Source organism: Maylandia zebra, linkage group LG20, assembly GCF_041146795.1.
Source record: "Maylandia zebra isolate NMK-2024a linkage group LG20, Mzebra_GT3a, whole genome shotgun sequence".
NCBI classification, from domain to species: domain Eukaryota; kingdom Metazoa; phylum Chordata; class Actinopteri; order Cichliformes; family Cichlidae; genus Maylandia; species Maylandia zebra.
The window spans coordinates 11804280-11831200 of NC_135186.1; the positions used below are offsets into that span (position 1 = coordinate 11804280).

The 26921-nt window shown below is 38.9% G+C and overlaps 1 protein-coding gene across 4 annotated transcripts in view; it reads right to left on the reverse strand.

Moving 5' to 3' along the window:
• Nucleotides 1-26921, reverse strand: part of trim33 (tripartite motif containing 33) — a 34391-nt gene that overhangs the window by 5412 nt on the left and 2058 nt on the right. For 2 of the 4 annotated variants that reach the window (XM_004575400.5, XM_004575399.5), the window contains exons 2-18: nt 18381-18499; nt 14199-14352; nt 13702-13834; nt 12389-12505; nt 12159-12273; nt 11456-11602; nt 10770-10887; nt 10292-10563; nt 9705-9899; nt 6694-6750; nt 6296-6496; nt 3849-3978; nt 3513-3576; nt 1939-2092; nt 1326-1756; nt 871-982; nt 719-793 (exon numbers count right to left, since the gene is read on the reverse strand). In XM_004575400.5, coding sequence (XP_004575457.1) covers nt 719-793; nt 871-982; nt 1326-1756; nt 1939-2092; nt 3513-3576; nt 3849-3978; nt 6296-6496; nt 6694-6750; nt 9705-9899; nt 10292-10563; nt 10770-10887; nt 11456-11602; nt 12159-12273; nt 12389-12505; nt 13702-13834; nt 14199-14352; nt 18381-18499 — 2594 coding nt within the window. The remainder of the gene's footprint in view (nt 1-718; nt 794-870; nt 983-1325; nt 1757-1938; nt 2093-3512; nt 3577-3848; nt 3979-6295; nt 6497-6693; nt 6751-9704; nt 9900-10291; nt 10564-10769; nt 10888-11455; nt 11603-12158; nt 12274-12388; nt 12506-13701; nt 13835-14198; nt 14353-18380; nt 18500-26921) is intronic. The other 2 variants (XM_004575402.5, XM_004575401.5) reach the window with 1 other exon arrangement.

A 26921-nucleotide genomic window follows, 5' to 3' on the forward strand; every position in this document is an offset into this window, starting at 1 on the left:
AACATGTATGCTAATTCATAACGAAGAAAGCTTTGTAATGAAGACTGTCATTTCCAAAACACTGCCCGCCCCCACCCCGCGGTCCGCAGCGCTGTTGAAAAGGCTGTGGAAGTCCCTGTATTAAACACGTAGTCCTGTGACACAAAAATCACCAAACTCGGACGACCACACTTTTTTCCTTCGTGGTGATGAAGGAAAACGCTGGGTTGGCATGTAAAAGGGCATTTATTCCCTTCAAAGACCTGCAGTTCAAAAAAAGCGCCCCTCCGACAGCCAAACCCATCTGTTCTCTGATTGGATTGTTACATTTGTGATTGACATGACATTCACCAATCAGATGAAAGGAAGAAAAATAGGGTCAAAATTCGTAGTTGTAACTTGCAGGGTTTTTTTGGCTAAGTCCACACACAAATCTTTTTTACACATACAAATCTTTTTTACACATACAAATCTTTTTTACACACGCACAAATTTTTTTTTCACATACAAATCTTTTTTACAAGTACAAAACCGATTTAAAAGTACAAAATATTTATGACCACATTTTGAGCCCATATAATCGGACATTTATTAATTTTGGAAGAAAAACAGAAAATACAGGAGTTAATGTCAAACAACACACGAAATGAGGAACAATTAAATTTTGCTAACAACACAAGGAAGTAGAATCTTCACAGCAGCAATGGTGGTGCAGCACAGCTGACACAGTGCTACTTACAGAGCTAGGAACAGGTTCCCTAAAGCCCACGCTGAGCTCATGACAGAAGATGTACAGCAGGAGGCGTTCACATTTCTGAGGACGTAAGAAGAGAGAATTAGTTGCCTTGTATCAGTCACATCAATGTGGATTACTGTGGTTGTTTTACTGACCCTTTGGTCCTCAGCACTCAGGCCCGGCTCTCCTTTGCCCTTCCTGCTATCATCACAGTACTCTATTTCAGGGTTGGTTATACTCCGACAAAACGTGCAGAGAAAGTCGCCCCTGTGACACACAAATAACACACAGCACATTCAGAATCGCATGGAAGTGTGTTTGGGGGTTTAAAGAGATCAACGCGTCTGCTGGTATCACAGCCTGTGACTATTATTCGGCTATTATATTACTAATGTCTTTCTTTTTTCTGTTGCATCTGTGACTTCCTGAAATCCACCCAACTACTTTTTATTTTAATTTATTGTGCTTTTGAAGTTTTATTGCATCTATGTTTCACAGAGTGACCTTGTAAAATTAAGATTTTAATCTAAAGCATTTGGGAGATCTGTAATCTTTTTTTAGGGGACGTCCAATCAATAAAATAAAATAAAACTCCATTGTAATCACTTACTTTGGAAATATTTTTATGGTGGGTACATGGCATTTCATGTGAAACACTTTGGGGCACCGGTCACAGCACAGCAGATCACCGCCATTGATACAAACAGCACACCAGTCTTCATTTGGGTCATCCTCTTTCCCTTCAACATTCCCGGTTCCAGTAGAAGCCTCACTCCTTTTGGTTTCTCCCCCCTTATTTGAGTTTCCATTAGTGAGTGGAGCGACTGTCGTGGTGCTGCTGCTCTCTGTGGCTGACGAGGTAGTGGAGGTCATTGTGGTTGTGGAAGAAGATGACGCGGCTGTACTGGAGTCATTGAGTCCAGAACAAGGTGTCTCAGACTGAGGTTCCGTTTTGATGCGCTCGCCTAGAGCCTTGAGAGCGTCTTGGCCTGCAGATACAGCTCCCACTACAGGATGGGGGCTGTTCTCTGGACTGCTCATCTTCAGGGGAAAAGCACACACAAAGCAGTGTTTTAATGCAAAACGACAATATTTGACAAAATAAAGACACTACTCTAACTAAATACAGCTTTGTCAACAGTGTTATCATATCACTTTTCTGTTGAATTTGCAGTGCTGTACTGCAATATGATATTATCACATTACAACTGTATATATCATACCATGCAGGCACTCCTTCCAGCATCTTTCCCCCGCTCTGTCTTCAGAGAAGAAGCTGGACAGCTATAGCTGTCATCTGTACCAGGCTCCTGCTTCACCGTCACCTGCTCCACTGCTGCTCCACCTCCTGGCCCTCCCCTTCCTGCAGAACTACAGCTGAAACAGATAAAAACAAACCAAATTTTATCATGCTTCCTCATTTATATATAATTGACTTATTATGAATAAACCTGCATAACTGGAAAAGAACATGAATTTTGTTCTGACCCAGTCGTTTTTGTAAAGCATTATTTTTAAATAGATAGGCTAGAGAGGGTTATTTCATTTGAAATAACTTTTATTTGTTCTGCACTCTTATTTTCTCTGTCCAAACAAACCTTTTTATTAATAAATGCAGAACAAAAACGCACGATTTCTGAATCAGAAGAATGGAGATACAAGAAGGAAAATGCAAAGTTGTCTGACTCCCGTTCCAGACCACATACAGTTCTCATGTTAAGATGTAAATAACATAGCAAAGATTAAAATTACAGTTGCCAAATTTAACATCACATTTAACAGTGAAAACACTGTGAAATAGAGCACCTTTAATACATCTTGCCTAGGAGAAGCAAAGACTTCCTGAAACCCTGGATCTACAGAGGAGACACTATTTGTTTTCTGGTGATGCTCTGATAGGAGCATCATCTTATATCAAGTTGAGTGCAGCTCAGACTTTCAACAGGTGACTAAATCAGCCAGTAAGATGTATTTGTTTTAATGTGGTTGTGTTGTCAGCATTTCAAAGATGCTAAAGAGTCCTTCAATTAGTTTTAATACATTTGTCTGAATCTCAGCACACAGCAGACTCCTGTACACTCATCCTGTGCATTCATCCTGTTGCCTCCATCGGCACTAAAATCATCAGTGTGCGAGCATTTCCACTGATTGCCCAAACTATAACAGAAACACCGCTTATCTTGAAAGATGAGATGGTACAAAGAGTAGTTGCTATTTATCCTCCACAGTTTTCTTTGTCCATCATTTTTACAGAGGTAGCTTTTTTATTGCATCAGCCAAAATCCACAATTCTACTTCACATCTTTGTACAAACAACAACTCATCAAGCATTGTTGACTGTTCTGTTCAGTCATTTTCTTTACAAAGCAATTTATCACACCCATTTATCAGGACATTTTCTCCTGAGTGAATGATGTTGCCATAAAACAGAAACAATAGTCAATACATCCACAGCAGATTTTTACTTAAGCTCCTCACAGCATCAGGATTCAATCTTAATCTAAACGACCCCTTTTTGTACCTAAGCTGGACCGGTTTAGTGTCGATTAGTCCAATTACTTTTGAGCTGATTACTGCACATATAAAAAGCATTTTCCCACACAGTTCTTTCAATATTAAAATAATACCACAATATATTCATATTGTAGATCTTATATGATTATATTATCGCTACAGATGTAAATGATATAAATGAAAAATTTTACATTATTATGGACCCAACACTATGCTAAAGGTCATGGAAACACTTGTAAATCCTTTCTCCTTGCTAATAAAATTTTGACTTATGTTGTCTTACCTGCCCCTGCTGCCTGTGCTGGAGTTGCTGGAAGGCCGTGCTGGCGTATGGGAATTAGACACACCTGCAGACATAAATGAAACAAGGAACAAAACATCCATGATCACCTCTTTCTCTGGGTACACATTAAAGCTCTTCAACATGTACACAGCACTTAAGCAGGGAAAGAAAAGAAAGAAGAAGAAGAAAAAAAAAAATCAGTGTCATTTAGATCAAAGGCTAAAAATCCAAAGCTATTAATGCCGCCCGAATATCCCATAGACTGTATGTGATTTAAAACTGCAACAACGTTACAAATAAAACATTAAATGATATTTTAAAAAGACATGCGGATACCTGAAGATCCAGGAGAGTGTGTGGATAGTCCGGGTGAGGGGTTCATGTCCACTGAACCCAGCTGAAGCTTGCTGGCTGTGATCCCGCGATACATAAGGTCTCCAAGGTAGTTGGTACCTGCATCCTCCAACTACAAAAAAAGTAGAGCGATAGAGAAAAGTTAGTGAAGAGGCCAAAAATAAAAATAAACAAATAATGAAATAGTGATATCCAACCAAGGTAAACACCACCAGCTACAGACACATGTAATCGCAACTAACTTTACCATTCCTGGTCACATGACACATTTTATGTAACTATACAAATTCACACATTGCTCATCATGTTTTCAAATATCTAATTTATGAGTTTTTTTAATCTAAGCTTCACAGATATTAAACATCTTTCAGTGCTAGTGATTATTGTTGGGTCTGTGTTTCCACAAGCCCCGCTGGTTTAGAGACTTATTCATCATGAAGAAAACAAAACAGTCAGCGATCGATCGATGTACTTGCAAGGGAGGCCTCGTTGGCGTCTACCACAAAATGACCCCAACGATGGCCTCCGCTTGCTGCCTTTTATTGGGAAAACAGTTCACACAATACACATCACAGCAAAAGCACCACCCACGTAAAACCCCCAAATGGTTACAAAGACAAGGCACTATGCGTGTGTATGTGTAAACATCTGTGTGCGTGTGTGTGTGTGTGATACCTCCTGCTGACCAAAAGGGTCATAAAAGCAGGAAGCAACATCACAAGAAACAGATCTTCCAGATAGGATGTGCCTGTGATAAAACACTACAGCCCCCGCCCAGAACCTCGAGAATCTGGGTGAATGAATTCCTTTCATCACAGAGTTAAAACAATGTAGAGATGGTAAGCATAAAAATGACAACATTTAACAATTCACTCTAACAATTATACAACCAGAAAACAACATATACAAACTTTATACATTTTAATATTTATTGCGCAACTATTTGCGTTTTTTTTAGTGCTGCGATACACAATTTCCTAACAAAGAGTTAACACACACTCCTCAGCCTCCCTGGGAAAGTCTATGCCAGGGTGCTGGAAAGGAGAGTTCGTCCGTTAGTCGAACCTCGGATACAGGAGGAACAATGCGGTTTTCGTCCTGGTCGTGGAACACTGGACCAGCTCTTTATCCTCTCGAGGATACTCGAGGGTGCATGGGAGTTTGCCCAACCAGTCTACATGTGTTTTGTGGGCTTGGAGAAGGCATTCGACCGTGTCCCTCGGGGTGTCCTGTGGGAGGTGTTGCGGGAGTATGGGGTGTCTGGCCCATTGCTACGGGCCATTCGATCCCTATACGACCGTTGCAAGAGCTTGGTTCGCATTGCCGGCAATAAGTCGGACTCGTTCCCGTTCCTGGGCTCCGCCAGGGTTGCCCTTTGTCTCCGGTTCTGTTCATAATTTTTATGGACAGGATTTCTAGGCGCAGCCAAGTGGCGGAGGGCTTTCGCTTCGGTGGCCTCAGAATCTCATCTCTGATTTTTGCGGATGATGTGGTTCTGTTGGCTTCATCAGGTGAGGGCCTCCAGCTCGCACTGGAACGGTTCGCAGCAGAGTGTGAAGCAGCGGGAATGAGGATCAGCACCTCCAAATCTGAGGCCATGGTTCTCAGCCGGAAAAGGGTGGAGTGCCCACTCCGGGTCGGGGATGAGTTCCTGCCCCAAGTGGAGGAGTTCAAGTATCTCGGGGTCTTGTTCACGAGTGATGGGAGAAGGGAGCCGGAGATCGACAGACGGATTGGGGCTGCAGCTGCAGTAATGCGGATGCTGCACCGGTCCATCGTGGTGAAGAGGGAGCTGAGTGTAAAAGCGAAGCTCTCAATTTACCGGTCGATCTACGTCCCTACCCTCACCTATGGCCACGAGCTGTGGGTAGTGACCGAAAGAACGAGATCGCGGATACAAGCGGCAGAAATGAGCTTCCTCCGAAGGGTGGCTGGCCTCTCCCTTAGAGATAGGGTGAGAAGTTCGGCCATCCGGGAGGGGCTCAGAGTAGAGCAGCTGCTGCTCCACATTGAAAGGAGCCAGCTGAGGTGGTTCGGGCATCTGACAAGGATGCCCCCTGGGCGCCTCCTGGGTGAGGTGTTCCAGGCATGTCCCACCGGGAGGAGGCCCCGGGGCAGACCCAGGACACGCTGGAGAGATTATATCTCTCGGCTGGCCTGGGAACGCCTTGGTATTCCCCTGGATAAGCTGGAGGAGGTGGCTGGGGAGAGAGCGGTCTGGGCCTCTTTGCTTAGGCTGCTGCCCCCGCGACCCGGCCTCGGATAAAGCGGATGAAGATGGATGGATGGATGGATGGATGGAGTTAACACATTTTATATAATTTATACTGATTAAAAAAAAAAAACAATGCAATGAAATGTAATGTAAAGAAATGTTGATTGTTAATCAACTTTATTTTGAAAACTGAACAACAATAAAATGTGCTTACCTGAATGGGAGGGATCTCAGGTACGCAGGGCAGGTTCTCGGGATTGGTGACGGATGGGATGAGCTCAATAGGACCCATGGCAGGGTTTACAGGGCTACGGTGTGCGTGGGCGCCGGCCATACTAGCACTGGTGGGACTCGTGGGATTGGCATTATGCAGGGATGCAACCGGAAAAGGTCCTGCATGCCCTGGATTAGAATGCTACATGGAAAAAGAGAAGGGAAAGTATAGAGGAAAAGGAGGGAGGAGAGGAGGGAAGCAGGTCACTCACTGAGGTTTAAATAAGAAAAAAAGAAATCTTTGTTGTACAAACAACATTGCTGCATCATCATGCATTTGAATGACCACACATGCTGCACAAGACAAATTAATGACAAAGTAAGAAAAAAGTGCCAAACCCCTGATTGTAGTAAGAAACGAAACCTTTGGTGGCTCATCTCAGATTCTATAGACATCTGGACACAAAGAAAAAGGGGCTGGATATAGTGGAGCTTCTCTTACCTAGTCGTGCATGCAGGCAGCAAATGTACATTTTTATATTGTAAATGGTATTTTATACAGTAAATGGTATTCAAGAAAATTAATGTGTACAGATACACTGGAGAGGTAGTGTTAAGCAGAGCTGAGGAAGTCCTTTGCAGCCTTCTCTGGAACAACAGTTTCAGATTTCCTTTTCAAGGAATCATTAATGGTGTGTTTGGATGTTATACTTCATCAAATTTAATTATCATTTGTGTGTAGAAAATTGAATTTAAAAATTCATTTTTCCATAATAGCACAGCTAAATTTGAAATTAAAACCTGAATGACAAACAGTTTTAAATGGACTTTATATAATAACCCTGGCTTAATTATTCTAAAAATCAATTAACTGCATTCATTTCAGGACAAAAAAAATGTTTCGCTGCTTTTCTGAATGAATAAGACTGTTAAATTTACGAGAAAAGGTTTTTACATGTGTATCTGTTAAAAATCTAACGTGTTCCTTTCCTTTAACAGTGGCTTTTCAACCTTCTCTAAAAACCCAGTTATACCCTGCAATGCATGCATCATATAGAATTCAATTTACAGGCTTTGAGTTTTATTATTTATATTTTTATATTCAATTTTATTTTCAGTTCAAGGAAATCTACTGTTAAAGAGCAGTTCATTGCTCATTGTTCATTGCAGGGAGGCTGCAGGTAGAGAGGCAGGGTACACGCTGGACAGGTCTGTGACAAGCTAATACAGAGGGACAGGTGATCTTTTACTCACATCACACCTACTGCAATTTAGAATCGCCAATTAACCTAATATGCATGTGGGAGGAAGCATGAGTGCGCAGAGGAAACCCAAATTGACACAAGGAGAACATGAAAACTCAAAGTGCTAACCACAATGCTACACTAGTAGCATCTCTTAAAGCCAAAGTCAAAGAAGAGACTCAATAATTGCCTTACTTATTCATGGTCTTAACATCGACCACAATAACCACGATTTTGGTCACAATCCAGCAGCTCTACTCACAACTAAATAAGTATTTATGTAGGGCTTTATATCCAACATCATCCAACAGCAGATTTCTTATTTTTAGGAGACAATAATCTTTTAATGAACGAAAATTGACGAAAATAAATGTCAATTTTCTCCTGAAGGTGAATTCCTTGTGCTTCTATAAAATACGTTATGCATTTTAGCAAAAAAAGAAAATAAATATTACATTTAATAGTGCACACATATATACACAACACTTGCTTTTGAATTTTGCTAAAACCTTAACATTTACAGAGTTTACATTTCTTAAATTAACGCCACTATTCACCCAGATAAGCTTTAGTGATTCTGTTACAGTCATACATGAAAGCAGATGGCAGAAAATACACATCTAACAGCCCGTTTCCCTCACAGGAACCTTTGTTGAGACTTCAATCTTGTTTCCAGTGTTAACTGCATGACTAAAAGGTGTCATCACATCACAAATCGGCCAAGTACACAATATATCAAGTCTGGTGTCTGAAACCATTGAAGTAAGAATGCAAGAAAGGGATGAAGTGAATTTGGATTCAAAAAGAGAAAAGGAAAAAGTGGTCCGCTCTCTTTGGGCTCATCTGGTTAAATGATGATTATACAAAAAATAAAAATAAAAATCTGACATTCACAGATATTATCCTTATTTTCTATATGGCTTGCATATAATTTGATAGATTACAGAAACTTTTGTTTGCCCCACAATAAAAAAAAAGAAGTAGCATCTGTGAAATTATGTCCATTTTTATATTAGTGGGTGACATAAAAATGAAGAGATTTCTATGTAATGTGATCAGTGGATATTGCAGTGTAATTAGATTATTAATATTTTATATTCTTACATGAAAATGGTAGTTACATTTTTCTAATTCAGTTTCTTCTTGCACATACTGCAAATTGAACTTCAGCTTTGATTAAATGATGTAATTTAACCATGCTACTATTAGAAGAGTGAAGATAGACGGCTGCACCATCGGCTGTTAATTTAAAATGAATATCCATCTATGAATCAATGACTTTTACAAAAATACTGGCGGTTGCCAGTGGTACCCCTCAGACTTCTATGAACTTCAAAATCTTACGTCAGCTTGTTCTCAAGTTATTGCATTCATGAGATTTGGTGACTCGCTGATCTAGAGGCCCAGGTCAATGATATTCAAACTAGTCAGAGATTTTTAGTAGATACACCTTTGGCATCAATTTGAAACTCATGTCATTTCGTTCTGGAGTTATCACATTAACTAACTTGGGAGTTCATGAGGCAGACCCGCCAGGGTGACAACAATAACCCATTAGCTTAACGAATCAGAGGTACAAAGACACCCATCAAGATCAGTCTAAACTCAGACTGATAAAGGTGGGGCTGATGTTTTCTTTGGTAAAGGTTGAATCTGGACAAACACCCATAATTGTATTGTTTAGGAAGTCCTGATAGTGTCTTATAGAAAAAACGGTGAGGTTAATAATGTTTGAGAATATTAAAAATTATTAACCTCAAAAATGCCTTTATTTCTTTAATACTAGACTTTCTTACTTACACTCCTACACTACATACACACACTCCAATTTATTAGATGCTCAGGCAAGCAGACCTGACCACCTGGTAGATAGGTTGCAACAGCAGAGCACACTGGATGCCACTCCTGTCATGTCCTTGCAGGGGCTCCCCCCCAAATAATATACTGGATATTGTTCAAACTACTTTCTTAAGTCAGCTATCAGGCTGCTTAATATCAGCCTTGCTCTGTCTATCTATACACGAACGGTATTAAGAATGGCATTTTTGGTCAAACAGCTGTTTACCAGTCACATTTAATAAATTAATCTAAATGTGCCTTACATAATAAAATTACACCTGTTCAGCTATTTCCATGTAGTGAAACTAGAGTGTGTTTTGTACTGACCTGTCTCTGTAGCTGCGGCTGCATCATCGTAGGATACTGCTGTCCATTATGTCTCGGCTGACTGGTGGGCATTCGACCCGGCGATGGGCCAGGTAGACGCATATGGTGTGAGGAAGGGTACAATGGGGGGCCCGGCCCCCCATTCATACCCCCAGGCCCTCGTGGTATCTGCTGCATGCTGATGAGTCTTGGGGGCTGGTGGAAAACAAAAACAAACCTTACAGACATATTCGACTCCTGTTCTAGCAAACATGGTCGCCAGAGACATGTCAATGATGATGATTAATGCTCATATGGCAATCACTTCAATCATTTATTCTACGGAGACACTTCAACTACTACAGCTTCTCAAACTTCTAGAATTCTACTTATTCCCAACAGGAAACATGTTTTTAAATTAAGTCTCACTGAACTTTTTTGTCTAAGTAAATGTTTTTTGCCAGATTTGAAGCCAATAAAAGTATTTAAGAGGTATTGCAGCATCCATCCACACTGCTGACACAGAGGTTTAGTAACACATTATTTTTTGCTACACTAGATTTACAGTTTATTCCAAAATGGCCCCTTAGCTGGGAATGATTTCATACCTGCTGCTGAACCATGGATGGGCCTGCCTGCCTGGATGCAATGCGCATCTGTTGCTGTATTTGCTGCTGGTGTTGCTGCTGTTGTTGTTGGTGCTGCTGCTTCTGGTGTGCATAAGCTGCCTGCTGCATGTGTTGCAGTCTGAGTTGTGCCAGGTTGATCTGTCCTGGGTGTTTGCTGGGGAGACCTTGAACTGGGGATATAGGTGGTCCGCTTACCATCACGGCGCCGGGCGGCTGTGCAGGTGGAGGTGGTTTCTCAATAACCAAATTACCTAAAACAAGAGGATGGAGGCCAGTGAGCTGAATTTAAAGAAGCACACGGAATAAACGATCCCTTTATTTACTTAGAGCAGTGTCTGTCACGTAGAAATAAACAGCTTGTAAGAACATTAGACGAAATATTCACTAGAACAAATCAATACTTAATGCACTGACATGGTAGTTGATGAGGTATAATTTGGGTATACATTTCTCTCACCTAGATTAACCACATTTTTGGCCCAGAAGGTGGGGTCACAGAAGAAGCGCACAACTCCGTTGGCCTGGGGTGCTGGCTCCAGTCTAACTTTGAAGAGCTGGCGTAGCTGATACAGGATCTGCATGCATTCATGCACACACAGAGAATAATGTTCTTCAGTTACAGAGCCTGGCTAAGCAAGCAACAAATATTATGTTTATCAGCAGGCCCTTTGGGAGCATTACTCAACAATCCCACAACAAATTTATCTCAATTATCACATTTGCTGGCTATCTTGTGCTAGGCGGTTAAATTCACATGGCAGAGCCATCCATCCACATACAAGGGGATTAATTTTGCAACTATATCAATACAGCTTGGCCAGCAGGGTACAACAGGGACAAAAATACTCTTCTTAAATTGCTCCATTACATAGAACCACAGGCAATAAAAACACTAACATACAAGCTACCCTACCTCCTTATATTAATTGCAATTCACACGTGATCACGATCATTAGGTCATGTGACTAAAATATTCATTAAAAGAAGATCAAACACTTTATATAGTATGATTCTTTGGATGTACGGGGCTTTGGCATCCGCTTAAAGCCAAATCCAATGCTTTTTCAAGTCTGCTTTGTTCAGGCCATACAGTTAGCTCCACCATCTCCACTGCTGATCATCTGGAGCTCTTGAGAAACATACCAGCCTCTTGCTGTAGAGCAGTGCTGTGCTGCTGCCAGTAGTGATGGCCCAGTGGCAGAAGTTGAGCACATGATGAATCTGTTGTGCCAGTTGGGTAGTGTCTTTATGCTGAGCCACAAGCCTCATACTGCGTTCTTTGGTCACACTCTAAGACAAAAAGAGAGATTATATTGGTTAAGAAATTGCTACTCAAAGAGTCTAAACACTCCAGCTGAATGAATAAGTCATGATCAAGCCAAATCTCCCTCAAGGCAAAAATAAAGCACATGCATGGAAAAGGATTAGATCCTTAGATTTGATTAGATTAAAATCTAACAATCCCTGCAGGTTGCCTGGGTTACTGCGGTAGAGTTTAACAGAAAATAGCAAAGAAAAAAAATAAGAAAATAGGCACAATACATGAAGTGTAGAAACACAATGTGAAAAAGGTTCGGCTAACAAAATGCTTGCATCTATGAGCCGGGCTCCAGACATAAAAACTCTCGAAAAGCCTTTTGCCAACCACACGTCTTTAACTGTGCAATTTCAGTGAAATTACTATGTTTCAACGCTGTTACAGTGAGTCGCCTGGCACAGCCTGAGCTCTCATAAATTCGTTCAAGTACTGCTGCTGTAATTTCAATCCATTCCACCAAACCAATTATGAATTTGCAGCAAATTATTAAGTTCTGATCCAGACTAGCTTCCACTAATATTCTCTTACCTCCAACTGCTGCAGCAGAGACTTGCCCTTTTTGTTGATTTCATTTATAAGAGTAAAAACTGCAATTTTGATCTCATGCTCCACCTTCCTGTGTGTCTCATTAAGTTCTTTTAACCTGGGTTAAGGTAAGCAAAAAGAGGACACAAATGATTTACATAGAAATACCAGCCAGAAGTATATACATCCCCCAACTGTGTCAACAGGTAGCACTGGTTATGAAAAAGTCGCACCTGCTTTGCACCTGAGAGACAGAATAATGGACAAAGTTCTTCTTTTCCTGTAATTTGGCCATAGTGGTGTCAATGATGCTTTTATGGTTCTGGAAAGCCTCTTCCAGAAACTGGTACCTGGGAGTTGAAAGATAACATCAGGAAAAAAAATATAAGAACAAATGACACAGTACTCAAAGAACACCAAATCATACACGCACAAAATAAGGGTTCATGGCAGGTTGAATCACCATGAACCATGTTTACTTGTCGTTCTTCTTGGCTTATTGCACCCTTAAAGTGAATTAGCAAGACATGTGCTCAGAGCTCATCAGAAGAAGCCAGAGACGCTGACTGTTTTATATTGTGGATTGTCATTTATGCTTAGAAATATATACTCATACATGCTTAGTTATATAATCAATTGCATATTGATAGGATGTCTGATCCTTAGTAGTCTGCAAAGACTGTGTGTGCCTTCCACAGGGTTCTGGCATGCACACACATCCTAAGGTCATGAGAGAGGTCGTACCTTCTCTTACTGATTTATGGTATAGGAGGGACACCTACTCTGTATATGTTTAAGTATAAGAGCCCTTTGTTTAGGTGGACCGCTGGACTCCTGGCACCAGCTTTGGGGAGCATGCTACACATGCTTGGATTTCCCCTTGTGGGGAAAATTAATTTATTAATTAAGTTATTCTATTCCTGTTTTCATGTCCTGTTTTATGACCACTGACATTAAAAGTATCGCTCCTCATTCATTTTCACAGTTGCTTCAAAATAAGTGTGTAGATAAATACCTGGGGGGTTGCTAAGATAGCTGCTGAGTGGGAACGGTTGTTCTAGATAGACTTTGATACCATCAAGTTGCAAACAACTTTCAATTAGAGGGCAGACGATTTATTAGTTTTGTGCAGATAATGGAAAAAAGGGTTGATGTTCCTAAAGGTGAGTCTCTCTTTGGAATAATTGAAACTGATAAGCATAATTTGATACAAAAACAATATTCTCATTATATTACTACTGAATCCTAACCTGCTAACCTGTAAACAAAACATTTTAAAGCCTCATGGCAGTATGTACATTAAATTTGGTGTGTCAATATGAAAGAGGTGCAAAATGCCCAGACACCAGTGGCTGCCAGCAAAGTAGGCAATCATTCTTAAACCTTAGTGTGCTGGGTTACTGCAGTAGCCCAATGTTAGGATTATTGGGGTAAAAACAAAAACACACTGTGCAATTAGTCACACAAGATAGAGACACTTTACCACATAAGAAAGCTGAAAGACAAGCAGCTGACAGATGAAAAAGGCATGTGCATGCTGAGCTACCTGTGCTCCTTGTGCTCCAGCAGCTGGCAGTCCCTACAGGTTAAAGTGTCACATGTCTCACAGAAAAGCTTCAGTGGCTCCTGCTTGTGGATGGGGCAAAAAACGGGCCTCTGTTCTGAGGTGCTGACAGACTCTGTAAATACACACCAGAAGAAGACATCATGAACACTCAGGAAAATAGTGATACTGGCAAGGAGTGAAAATGACCACAAGGAAAAAAAACAAACAAAACAACACAAGTCAATGGAAGATCAAACAAGACTGCAAAGAAAGAGAAAATAAGACAGAAGCTATAAGAAAACTAGAGATTGGATCCTCTCTCCAGCCTGAGGGGTTCCATCGAATCCATGAGATCTGCAGCACTATTACCATGGCAACAACCAATCAGCTTTACCACAGACACTGCATGTCAACTACTGTTTGCCTCATTCAGTCTTTTGTAATGTTAGCCTCACTAAGTAGCAGCCAAAACTTCACTGTAAGAGTCGGAGTCTTACCAGACGCAGCATCAGCATCCTCCTTTGTACGAATTTTGTGGTCCTTTGTGATTTTCACCCTCTGGTGGGCCTCCACACAGGTTTTACACAGCCACTCTCCACACTCCACACAAAACCCTATAGTTCCTGCATTGTCCTCACAACTTGTGCACACCTTGGAAAGACAACACCAATTAGCACCTAAAACAAAGTATCAAAATGTGGTGATATCATACCAACATCATAATCTAGTCTTCTTTTTTTTTTTTTTAAACACCATTTTTGGGACAATGTAACATTTTGTGCTACCAAAAAAAAAAAAAAAAAAAAAGTAATAATCCACCATTATAAAACATATTTTGACAAAGCATGAACTATCAAATTCTCGCTCTATGGCGCAAATACACCAAAGATATATTAATACAGAATTATTCTCACAGTAACTCTGTTTTGTAGGTAACTTGTTAAAACTGACAATAGTTTACAATTTATTTTTCTAACACTAACATTAAAAATAAGTGAAGGTTTAATCTTGGAAAAGTGTGAATTATACACAACTCTAAAAGGTGTTGGGGTATTTAATTCTGAAATGTTGTGGGTCATTTTAGTGGGTCACGAGGTGCAGGAGTGTGGTTTTACTTGCAGCAGTAAAAGAAAACCAATGAATTCAAACAATATTCAGCTTCTTCACTGCAACATAAATCTGCATTTTTAAGTTTTAAGGATGATCTGGTAGTCAATATTGTGTCATCACTGAAAGATACTCATTTGTTTTGACAAATAACTGAAAATTAAAATAATATGATTGCAACTAACTAAGTCTTCCACATTAAGATACTGGCAAAATTCCTGTTTGAAGAATCTAAATGACTCTTCAAGACTTGTTTTGGGAGACTGAACTAATGCCATTTTCATATGTTTTTAACGGCACGAGGATGGAAAGCCGGAGTGAAATTAGAACCTGAAAAGGTATAATCCAGATAAAAATTACCTCGTTTTGGTAAGCTGTTTGCACTTCCACAGATCATGTAATGCACCTCAGTTTTGTCACTTGCCAGTTTTAAACAAGAACTAAATAGGATCATTCTGATTCATGTACGGACTTTTAAATATTACCAAACCCAGATTACAAGTACTTTAACTTGAACGCATCTACTTTGAATTATTGTATTTATATCATGACAAGTTGAAAATATTGAGGAGAACAACATGTAGCATGGTGTAATATTGCTAAAAGAAATTTTATGTAAAAAAAAAATTATTTTTTTTTGGGGGGGGGGGGGCTGTGTAGGTGTCCTTTAAATTTTGCATTTAAAGGACATGTATCAGTTTGACAGTCTTGTAACACTGTTTAAGAGTTCTAGTTTTCTTTCTTGACAACCTTTTGATTTTGACTTTGGTTTATTTTTTCCATTGTAATCCAGTCTGAATCAGGGATTATGGTAATCCTTGATATTCTGGATCACAATAATCATTATCCTGTTCAAACTAGAGATTTGATATGGATTAAAAAAAATTAGCTGGGTCACCTGATCCTATCTGATTACATGATCCTGTTGTTCCTTTGAACTAGATTTCAGGATTTGATCCTGTCTGATTGGATTAATACTACCAGATTACTTTTGAAAAACTGGACCCTGGTAGGGGAAATTTAAAATCCAGCTGATATTTACAACTTCCCTAACATCTAAAGATAAAGCTTCTGAAAGGAGCCTTGGTGTTTTTACTTGGCTTTTATCATGTCACAGGTCACAGTGTGGAGTTTGCATGTTCTCCCTGTGCCTGCTTGGCTTTCCTCGAATTTCTTGCCACCGTCCAAAAACACGTGTGTTAAGTTAACTGGAGATTCTGAAATGGTTGCAAGTGTGAATGTGAGCATGGATGATTGAATGATCTCTCTCTATTAGTGATGTGATAGACTGATAACCTCTCTAGGGTAAATCCCGCCTCACACCCAGTGCCAGCTGGGACAAGTTCAAGCTCCCCCACTTACAACCCCAAATTGGATAAGTGCTAAAGCAGATGAACATTCACAAAGGATTTAAAATAAAAGCATACTAGAAGGTACCATCGCAGCCCACAGTTCTTCAGGAACAGGTTTACTGTCTCACAAAAACTGGTTTGAAAAACAAAAAAAAAAAAGAAAAGAAAAAAAAAAAATCACCATAGTGGGTAACAGACGGTTGAACATTAACTAGAACCAGAAGAACAGGTGTCAATTAGGGCTGTGCAATATGACCAAAATCTCATATCCCCATATAAACATTTCTTATCCCGATAATGATATATATCATAAAGATTTCACATTTTCTGTAAATTCAGTGAATCTTCGGCATCTTGACTTGTGTTTTCAGCTGGGTGTCATGTTCCTGGAGTTGAGTGTTTTAACCGATGCATGAAACTATATATTTTTAGACGTAAGTTCTAACGGCCGCCATTTTCTTTGTGAGAATTTATTACACGGCGTGTTGCGGGGAAAAGCTTGTTCTAACATTTGAGTCTAAGGTTTATTTTTTTACCACCTGATAGCTCTTTTTTGCTTCTCATTCGTAAACTCTCTCCATGCTCTTTCAACTGATACTTTCGTAGGTGGTTGAAGAAGTTTGCCGTGTTTGAGTCTGTGGTGGGGACCGGTTTGTGGCATCATTTGCATAGTACAGTTTTCTGGTCCGTGTCAGACTTTTCATTACCAAACCATGTCCATGCTACAGAGGTAGCCCCTCATTTGGAAATAAGGTTCTCGATTTGTTTTGACTGGTCCTTCTGTTTGGAGCTACCCGGTTCTTCCTCATCATTACTGGCCATGCTGGTATTCTCATGGTGACTATAAGTGCCATTTATAGTTACTTCATGTTTTTATTTGAGGTAATTTGTCCTGAAATTTGATGTTTGAGAATATTGTATTTTGTCATCATTTCAGTTTATTTGGAAAAATCTCAACAGGATCATGAGCTTTATTGTGAAAACAGACGCATAAAACAGTCACGTATCTGTCCATAGTGTGGTTATTTTAAATATAAGAGAAAGAGAGAACTTTGATAAATTAATATAGCCACTACAGTGACCATCAAAATGATGAAAAAATATTGCTGTAAACAGTGAATTTTGCGACACCACAAAATAAACAATAGCGTATAATATGAAACAATAGATGTTTAATATTGTCATATCGAACAGCCCTAGTGTCAATGTATACAACTTGAATGAACCTTAACTATCCTTCTAGTCACAAGAATTTTTTAAAGCCATGCCATTTACTGCACAACAGCAATCAGATGAACTCATCTGATTTTGGTAAATGACAGCAACCTGAAGTGGATATGCTAGCCTGGAGATTTAAAGTTGCAACTCTTAAACAGTGCACGTCTTGATCTGTGTGACTGTTGCTTGGCAGCCACCTCAGGACTGTTTACAGCTACTTATGTGACATTTCCAACTATTTATTGATAAACATCAATGAGCAACTGTGTTTAGAAACTGCAGCTTAGAAAAAGATCGAACATTTTCATACACGAAAAACTGAATATGTGCATCCAGTATAGTGCGTGAAGGAGGACTGTACTTGGGACAGTGAGGGGCATGACGTGCGACTGTGACAACATGGGTAATAGGTCGGATAGGAGGGACCTGCAAAAGGAAGAAATCTGTAACTAGTTGGCCCAAATTATTGCTGCAGTGGCAAATGGCTGCCTATGGATAACTTTTGAATCACGATTCATAGGCAATGGGACAGTGGAACCTGTGGTGGATGTGAAAATGGTTGAACGATACTGAGTTATTTCTGTTATTTTGTTTATCCAAATGCAGACAACAGGAATGAGTTGGTGTAACAAAGGCAACTCTGCATAATCAGATGAAAGTTTTTAACTAGTTGTTGAATATGTATTCTTACTCAGACAAACTTGTGGCACAGAATGAGCAAAATATAACATGTTGAATATGGGTCTGAGATACAACCCATTAATGAGTAATGTGTAATGAGTCTATATTATCCATGTTTACCAACTCACTTGAGTTAGTGTTACTGTATGTGCGTGATGTAATTTTCAGTTTTTATATGTTCACAACAAAAAGGACTGGATCCTTTTTGAGATTATTTTAAAGAAATTAAAAATTTCAACCTCAGTTGAGATCTTGCCAAACAGCAGACAAAAGTCTTCAAGCACTGGTCCAAATACAAACAAACCAACCATGTCTACATACCTGTGCAGCTTTTTCATCTGATGTGCTGGTGGCCTCTGTAGTATCTTTGACAAAGTAGTTGTCAATAATATCACTTTGCTTGTAGTCCTGGTGGCAAACCGAACACCGCATGACATTAACTAAAGACAGAAGAGAGAAAACAAGGAGAGACTGGGGTCAAAGAAAGTCAAACGTTCAAACACTGGACTGCAGATCAGGTCTTAAGCAAAACAAGTGATACTGGCTGATATTTAGGAAAAAAAAATGGAAACAAGCCAAAGCAGCAGTCACCATCAAGGACAGGCCCATATCCAATTTATGACCTGGCTTATTAAGCTAAGAAAAGTCCTGTTTCAAATAAAAGGGAATAATAACCGTCCTTCAGCAGACTGTCTTATAATTTCTTTTAGGTGAATTCTTGTTGTTATTATGAATTCTTGGCACACTGGAACATCCATGCCTATTCATGGAAGCTAATTGATTTAGTGCTTGTCTGCAGAAGATTCAATCTCATCATTCTTGGCATTTTATTAGCATATTAAATCACATGGCCAGAAAACAACGACTGTTCCACTTAATCATTTTATCTGGTTTTGTTAATGGAATTACTGCTATAATCAGATGCCAACAAATAATTAGTTCAGCACTTTCCCACACAATTTCTAAATCTAATATTAGTCACAAAATGAAACTTAAAATTAATTGGTGTAACAGAATACCCCTCCTCTACCTCATAAACCTATAAATCCCCCCACCCTCCCTCAAGCCAGCTGAGGTATAACCAGTGTAAACCGGTTTGAGCTGGTCTACACTGACTTGAACAGCATACGGCCGGTTTGTGTGAGCTCCAGCTGCATGAGTTGTTGTGTGATTGGTTGTGAGAACAGATGGACTAGAACTGTGTTGAGAAACCCACACAACCATACACAAAAGTACACACACAAAAACAAATGCACCACACTGATGTCACTTTGAACTGGACCTCAGCTCCACAACTCTATATATGCATAAACAAGTAGAAGCTTATTTTAAACTGGACAGGGCTCTCTGCCAAAAAAAAAAAAAAGAAAAGAAAATGCGAGGGGAAAATAAAGCTACAGCATGCTAAAACACACACAGGTTGATTCAACTAATTAAATTAATTATCCAAATCCAAAATTATCCTGCAGAAGTAACTTGCATTAGTAGACAACAACAGGTTAACCACAAGTGATCCAGGCAAAACAGATCCATACCAAGAAGATTAAGTCTGGGTATGAAGCAAAGCTGAGCTTAAAAGTCCACATCTAACTTTGTACATCAGATAAAGCATTACTCAGTAACACCGTCAGCTAGGGCTGCTCAATTAATCGAATTTTAATCACGATTACGATCTGGGCTTTCAACGATCATTAAAAATGACTGAGCCGATTATTAGCCCCTCCCTCATTTATCCGCGACACCTTAAAGGCCGGTCCGTGAAAATATTGTCGGGCATAAACCGGTCCGTGGCGCAAAAAAGGTTGGAGACCGCTGATTAAGAGGACCCGAGGGAAGCTCGGAAAGCTAAGCAGAAGTTATTTGGAGAGTGACTGCCGTTGGTTGAAAAGAGAGTTTAAAAAAAAAAAAAACTTCAGTGGTGTTGCACACTATTTTATATTATTTTTTTAAAGTCATTGTTAACCCTTTAAAGCCGGTCAGAGCAGCACGCTCCGTTTTGCGTAACTATTGTTAAATCCCTGTAGAACCTGAACCGTGTAAGCTAGCGCAATAATTTGTTTTGCATATGAAACCGGAGGAGTTGTACTTACATCTGATGCCATCAGCTTGTCCTCGGTCACGGTTTCGTTCCACATATAGCTTTGCAAAAATTGCATAAAAAGCGCTTGCAGGAACAAAAACATAATATTCCAGAAACACGTTTTGCCGTTCCTATCAGCTGTTCGTAACACTTCCCACAGTGAAATGATGCACATGCTGTTTTCTTTGCAAATTTGCATCATAGGATTGTTTTTTGTTTTTCCTGCAGTATATAAAAATTGCTGTATCTCCAAAATAAAACTATGAAGACACTCAAAATAAATTTCCTGTTGTTGTAAACTATTTTTTGCAACTTTATTGTATTTAAAGTTTTGAGGGATAAACCTCTTAAATTTCTCCAAGTAGAAATATATGTAAACAAAACAAAAGCGATTTTCAATTTTTTTTGTAGTTTATTGCATTTTTTTGCAATTTATGTAATTACTATGGACTTAATGCATACATATTATTAAAATATGGGCTATAACAGTTGTATTGATGTATAGCAACTTGAAATGCTCCCACAAATGGCACTACAGCATGTAAAAAAATAATATAAGCTCTGGTGGACTTGGTTCTATAGTAGGTCTTAAAGGATTAAATAAATATCGTCAAATAATCGTGATCTCAATTTCAGTGAAAATAATCGTGATTATCATTTTTGCCATAATCGAGCAGCCCTACCGTCAGCTACTTTTGGATATTTCAGTAATTACATCTGCAAGAACCACTACAGCACAGTTCACAACTGTACTGCAGCCCTGACCCTCTGTCAGACTGCAGGTGCTAGCATGTTTTGGCAATGGTGCCATGCAGAGAGCATCGTCTACATGTGCACTGTCAGCAGGGGGCAGTGTTAAAAAAATATTTTGGAACAACTTTTAATGTTGGCTCGTCTTGTGGTTTTGCTCAGAAGAGCAACAGAGAAGTCATAATGCACCAAGAACTTCTTTGCAGTGAAATGAAACCGAGCAAGAAAAAACACAGTCCACTGTAACCACTTTCTGATATGTGACTTTTGGCATTTTGGACCTCTTTAATATGAACTTTGCCATCATCGTTTTTCCTGGTTGTTTATTTTGTGTTATTTATTTTGAAGACTGCACTCAAGCACATTTGCATTGGCTGCATCCATCACTCTGGAGAGCCAAACACCTACAGACACAAATATAGTTCAGGTCAATTTACCCAACAAGGGTCTGAAATGCAAATGTCTGAAATTATTGGGTCTCATTACTGGGTTTGCCAGCTAACTAGTACATAGTCTGTATTGATATGAGACAACACTCCAGCACAGCCACCACCAGACCAACACAGAGAGACTGAGGAGGAGCTTCTTCCCGCAGGCGATACGGTCTCTCAATCACACCACCACACAGTACTGACCCACATATACAGTTCTTACACACACACTGGACTTTCTGGACTTTGGTTTTGCACAACACTGGTCACTATATTCTTCATTTCCGGTTAATACTTGTACAGCTGCTGTTATTGTGTATATATTTATTTATATTTAGATTTCTTCATACATTCTTATATAGTTCTATATTGTGTATTTTGTTGTACAGTTATTTTATTTTCAACTTTAATTTATATATTTTATCTTATTCTTCCCAGTTAAATTTACCCTTCATTCTAATTTGTGTTGTACAGTTATTTCATTTTTAACCTTAATTTATATTTTATTCCTTCCTAGTTAAATTTACCCTTTTTAATTTTTCATATTTATTTCCTATCTTATTCATAGCCTTTTCCTTTTTTGTTTTCTTTAGGTCACGAGCAGTTGTCCAAGCATTTCACTACATATCGTACTGTGTATGACTGTGTACGTGACAAATAAAAATTTGAATTTGAATTTGAATTCCTGTGTCCTGCCTCTTTAAAGCTGTATCCAGGCAGCTCACTCACCTAAACCGAGTATTTCCAGTAATGTGTGACCACATTTGAAACAGACCAGACTTTCTTGCTTTGTGCTGGATATGAGAGAGGAAAACTGTGGATACTATCCCAATCTGATTCTCCCAAACTTGTCTTATGTTCATGTGTGAAAAAAATTCATAATAAATTACAACAGCTATTACAGCCAACATTATAAATAAGAAGTATAAAGGTTCAGACACAAGAATGAATGAATGAATTCATCAGCATACTTATCTATTAACTTTCCCCACATTAGTGAATGTGACTTCGGAAATAAAATAAGAAGAAGACATGCCAAACCAATTACTCTTTTCTTTTACCCATTGCTTTGAATGAAACCAACCTCACCATTAAGCAAACTGGTGTTGACACTTATTACTATTGTTATTATAATAACAAATTCATAATAGATTTTGAAACTTTATGTTTAGGTTAACTGTATCAGACTGGAAGCATCTGTTTTCTTCCTGTATGCGTAATTTACTACAGCTACAGTTAAACTTGTAAAAACAAGGTGATCTGTTTTAAGCAAGTTTTGACATTTAACAATATCTTGTACCACCGATTCTGAACTTTTAAAATCTCTACCCCTGCATATACTGTAACCTCTACATACAAGAGTGTTTGGACAGCATAACTACCCCTAAAAAGCAATGCCTAAATTAAAACTTTGATGTTTTATGACGTTTTTATAACAACACGCTTTTATTACAATACACTGATGTCAGCCTGCTAAATGTAAAAATAGTCATATTCATGAATCAGGCCCTATGGGTAACCCTGCGCACAAAAAGAGCAGATCTTAACAAATCACTGTGATAACAATAGACAACTGATTCATACAGATTCTGCATGACCTTTCATATGAGATAGTTTACTGATTACTTAATATGGTTTCTTGAAATTTTCTTTCAAGTTCAACTTTGACCTTCTGCGCAGACAATTAAGGTCCTTAGCTAACCTAGATACTCATGTCCCCCAAGGCTTAGTATATTCTTGTGAAGTTTGAAGGCGATCCATCAAGAACACTGGGTAAGAAATTTAACCAATTTTCACATTTGGTGTGATCTTGACCCAATTTAAATTAGCTCACGCTCTTATTGGCATCTACCGTCAGACAAAATTTGAAAGTGAGTGGAAAAAAGAGGAAAACTGTATTCTTGACGGACTCACAGATGAACACTAAAAAAATAAAAATAAAACTAAAAATCAATAAAAATCAATAAATAAAAAAAAACCACTACAACAACAAAAAACCCTCTTCAGCTTAGATCTCTTTAAAAAACTGTTTTGATGCAATGTAATAACCTCAAAGTTTATAAAATATTTGGTTGTAGTAGTAAGAATTTTCCCTGTAACCACTGAGAGCAGAGAGTTTATTATCCATCACTGAACCTGGCTCAGTGCTGTAACTGGGGCTGAGGGGACATTTGTAATGTTTTATATATTAATATCTAGAGATGGCACGATACCACTTTTTTATGTCCGATACCGATACCGATATCATAAATTTGGATATCTGCCGATACCGATATGAATCCGATATAGTGTTTTTTAATCAACAAAACTGTTTTTTAAATATCTTGCTGCATTTTGTATAAGTTCATACTCAAGTTTAAAACAACAACTACACTAAAGCTATTCTGTTATACCTGTATGCAAAAAAAATGTTTCATAGTTCAGCAATACTGATCAATCTAATAAACTTAAACCTACACCATCCTCCCTATTCTGGTATTTTAAAAAGAGTACTTAGCATAAATATTAAGCAACCTAACTAATAGGGTTCCAACTCCCAGCAACAACAAAAATAAATAAATAAAAAATAGGGAACCACCCCTCACGCTCCACCTCATGATGCTTAATCGACGTAATCAACCTTAATTTGATGCAGTGTGAAAAAAATGCACAGAAATCAATTATTTTTCAAGAAATATTAAATAGATTCAACATCTTTCTTCAACAAAATTGCAGACTGCACATATGGTACCTTCCCAAAGGAAAAAGTACTATAGCTTACTAGGGTATATATATTAGACTTAATAGTTACTATATACAGTAATGGACTTCTATTCATTTTGCATCAAATTAAAACTTTGGCTGTCAGATAATTATTTATTAAAAGCTAGACATTTTAAATGAGAATAAGAAAGAAAAGTATGTCTTTGTGCCCCCTTTTCCCTGTTAATGCCCTATCGGCCCCCCTGGCTAAACTTTGCTAGATCCGCCCCTGCACAGTTACCAGCCGTCAGCTACGTAGAAAAAGATCCTCGAGTAGAAAGTAATATTAAATACATTCTAACAACAGCTGATCAAGCTTAAACGTGCTTCTGTTGTTCAGCCGCTGGTTTCCTCTTTCTGGTGCAAAGTGGGCCAAAAGCAAACTAGAGACTCACGACAGAAAAGCTGATCAGCTGATCGTTAAGCAGTTTCATGATTGAAGTAGCAGCAGGAGAGGCAGTCGCTTGTTAAGCTTAACGCAGGAATGCTTTACAAACATTCAGAGATGGACTTACACACTTGCTTTACTTCTCTCGGGATAACTTTGTCGGAGATGAAATGCCGGGTTGCTAGCGAAGCGCAAATGCTATCCAGACCACCGACAGGTCCCGCATGCCACAGCCGCTCTATCACGTGATGCATACTGCTCCAACGTGCTAACGTTCTGAGGTGAGTTACGGCGTATTGCAAGTTTTGTGAGGTGCTTTCGTGATATTTAATGGATCGGATTACATTTTTTATTTTTCTCCGATATCCGATCCAGTAATTTAGGTCAGTATCGGACCGATACCGATACGTAATATCGGATCGGTCCATCTCTATTAATATCACATGAATCAATGATTAAAATCTGGTTACTAAGAAACTTTTTACAGGATGCACCTGTAAACAACAGTATATTCCCTGATGAGTGAGAGGCCATGTGATACAGAAGGCAATATTAGGGTCACTCCTAAAAACAGAACTTAGACAATGTGATATTAAAAATGACTCAAGAAAAAAAAAAAAAAAAAAAAAAAAAAAGAGCTTGGTGACAGGTATTGTAAGAGATAAAACTGTGCTCACATAGCTAAAGATAAATGAAGAATTATATGAGTATAACTTGTAAGGTCTTTTGGATGAAGCAAGAAATACAACACTTGTCTAGCGTAGACTGACAGGAAAGTGATTGGTTTAGTTATACACTCTATGGACAAAGGTATTGGACAACACTGTCGCCATAGGTTTGAATTTAGGTGTTTCAATCCCATTACCATGTATGTGTAAACTCATGGACCTAGCCAAGCAGTCTGGCTTTACAAGCATTTGTAAAAGAATGGGTCATTAAAAACATCACAGTGAGTTAAAGTGTGGTACTGTGTAGGGCTGCCACGATTAGTCGACTAGTCACGATTACGTCGACTATCAAAATCGTGACGACTGATTTAATAGTCGACGCGTCGTTTGAAGCTTTGTAAGATCACAAAAGACGCAGGAATGAGTAGTAGGATTTAAGAGTGTAATAACGGACTGAAACAGAAGAGGGCAGCACTGCATGTACAAGGATGCCAGCTGCCGTTAAACCCTGAAGAAGAAGAAGAAGAAGAAGCAGCTGTGTCCAAGAATTCATAGCGCAGCCCAGCTCAGTTTCCAACGACGGCGGCAACTAGTTAGTTTTAAAATTACTCTTATTATTCTTTCTGGGTCACAAAATAAACGTTGAACATATTTCCAGGCGAGAATGTAACTGTATAAACCTCAAATATCTGCTCAGTTTATCAAGACACCACATATTTTCAAAAACGCGCCGACGTTTTCGGAGACGTCAGTTACCCACTAGCTCGATAGCGAGCCGGGTGCTAGGCTCACTAGAGCCCGTGAGAACACCGGACTCCCGGCAAATCGTTTTCAAACCCACCGCCTCTTTCGCTACTGAGGTTAAACATACATAAGTCACTTAGATAACTTAAACATGTTATTGTTTGGCTTTTTTTTGTATTTTATTTGTTCCTGAGTAAATCGGTTTGGCTGAGATTAAAGTTATAGTTTTTACACAGCTGAATAAACATCAAGCAGACAACTGATTATCAGAAGTGTGAGATGTTCGAGAATATACTCCAGTGTCCCATTATATTTTAGATAACAAGGAGTTTATTAAACTTCATCGAAACAATCTGTAAATTTCATTAAAATTTAATAAACTATCATCTTGTCTTTATTTTTAGTTAAGACATACCTTAAACACATAAAGCTGTAAGCTAATGATAGTTATATAAGAGCAGATGCTGCTGGTGCAATATGCTGTACGTTTTACGTCCAATGGATGCATGATCTGATTAGTCGACTAATCGCAAAAATAATCGGTGACTAGTAGACTATCAAAATAATCGTTTGTGGCAGCCCTAGTACTGTGTGTTGATACTACCACTGCAACAGGTCAGTTTGTGACATTTCTTCCCTCCTAGACATTCCACAATCAGCTGTAAATGATATTATTGCAGAGTGGCAGGTTTTAGGAACCATGTTAACTTAACCAAAAAGAGAAAGGGGAAGACTGTAAAGTTACAGAGCAGGGTCATACAGTGCTGTGGTGCAAAGAAATCGCTACTCCTAAAGATTTGAACTGGCAGACTTTTAAACCTTGTCAGGCATTAACATCAGTACAAAAACTCTGCACTGGAGCTTCACAGCAAGGGCTTCCATGGCTGAGCAGCACTGTGGGTGGCTCAATATTTTTTTTCCACACAGTGTATTTTGTTGCACAGTAAACTTCGGTAATTAGAGTAACTCATGGATGACCTTCAAATTCATATAAAAATCAGTCCAATCCAATAGGGTACCAGATAATCCATCCAACAAAATGTCATACAATGACAGAAA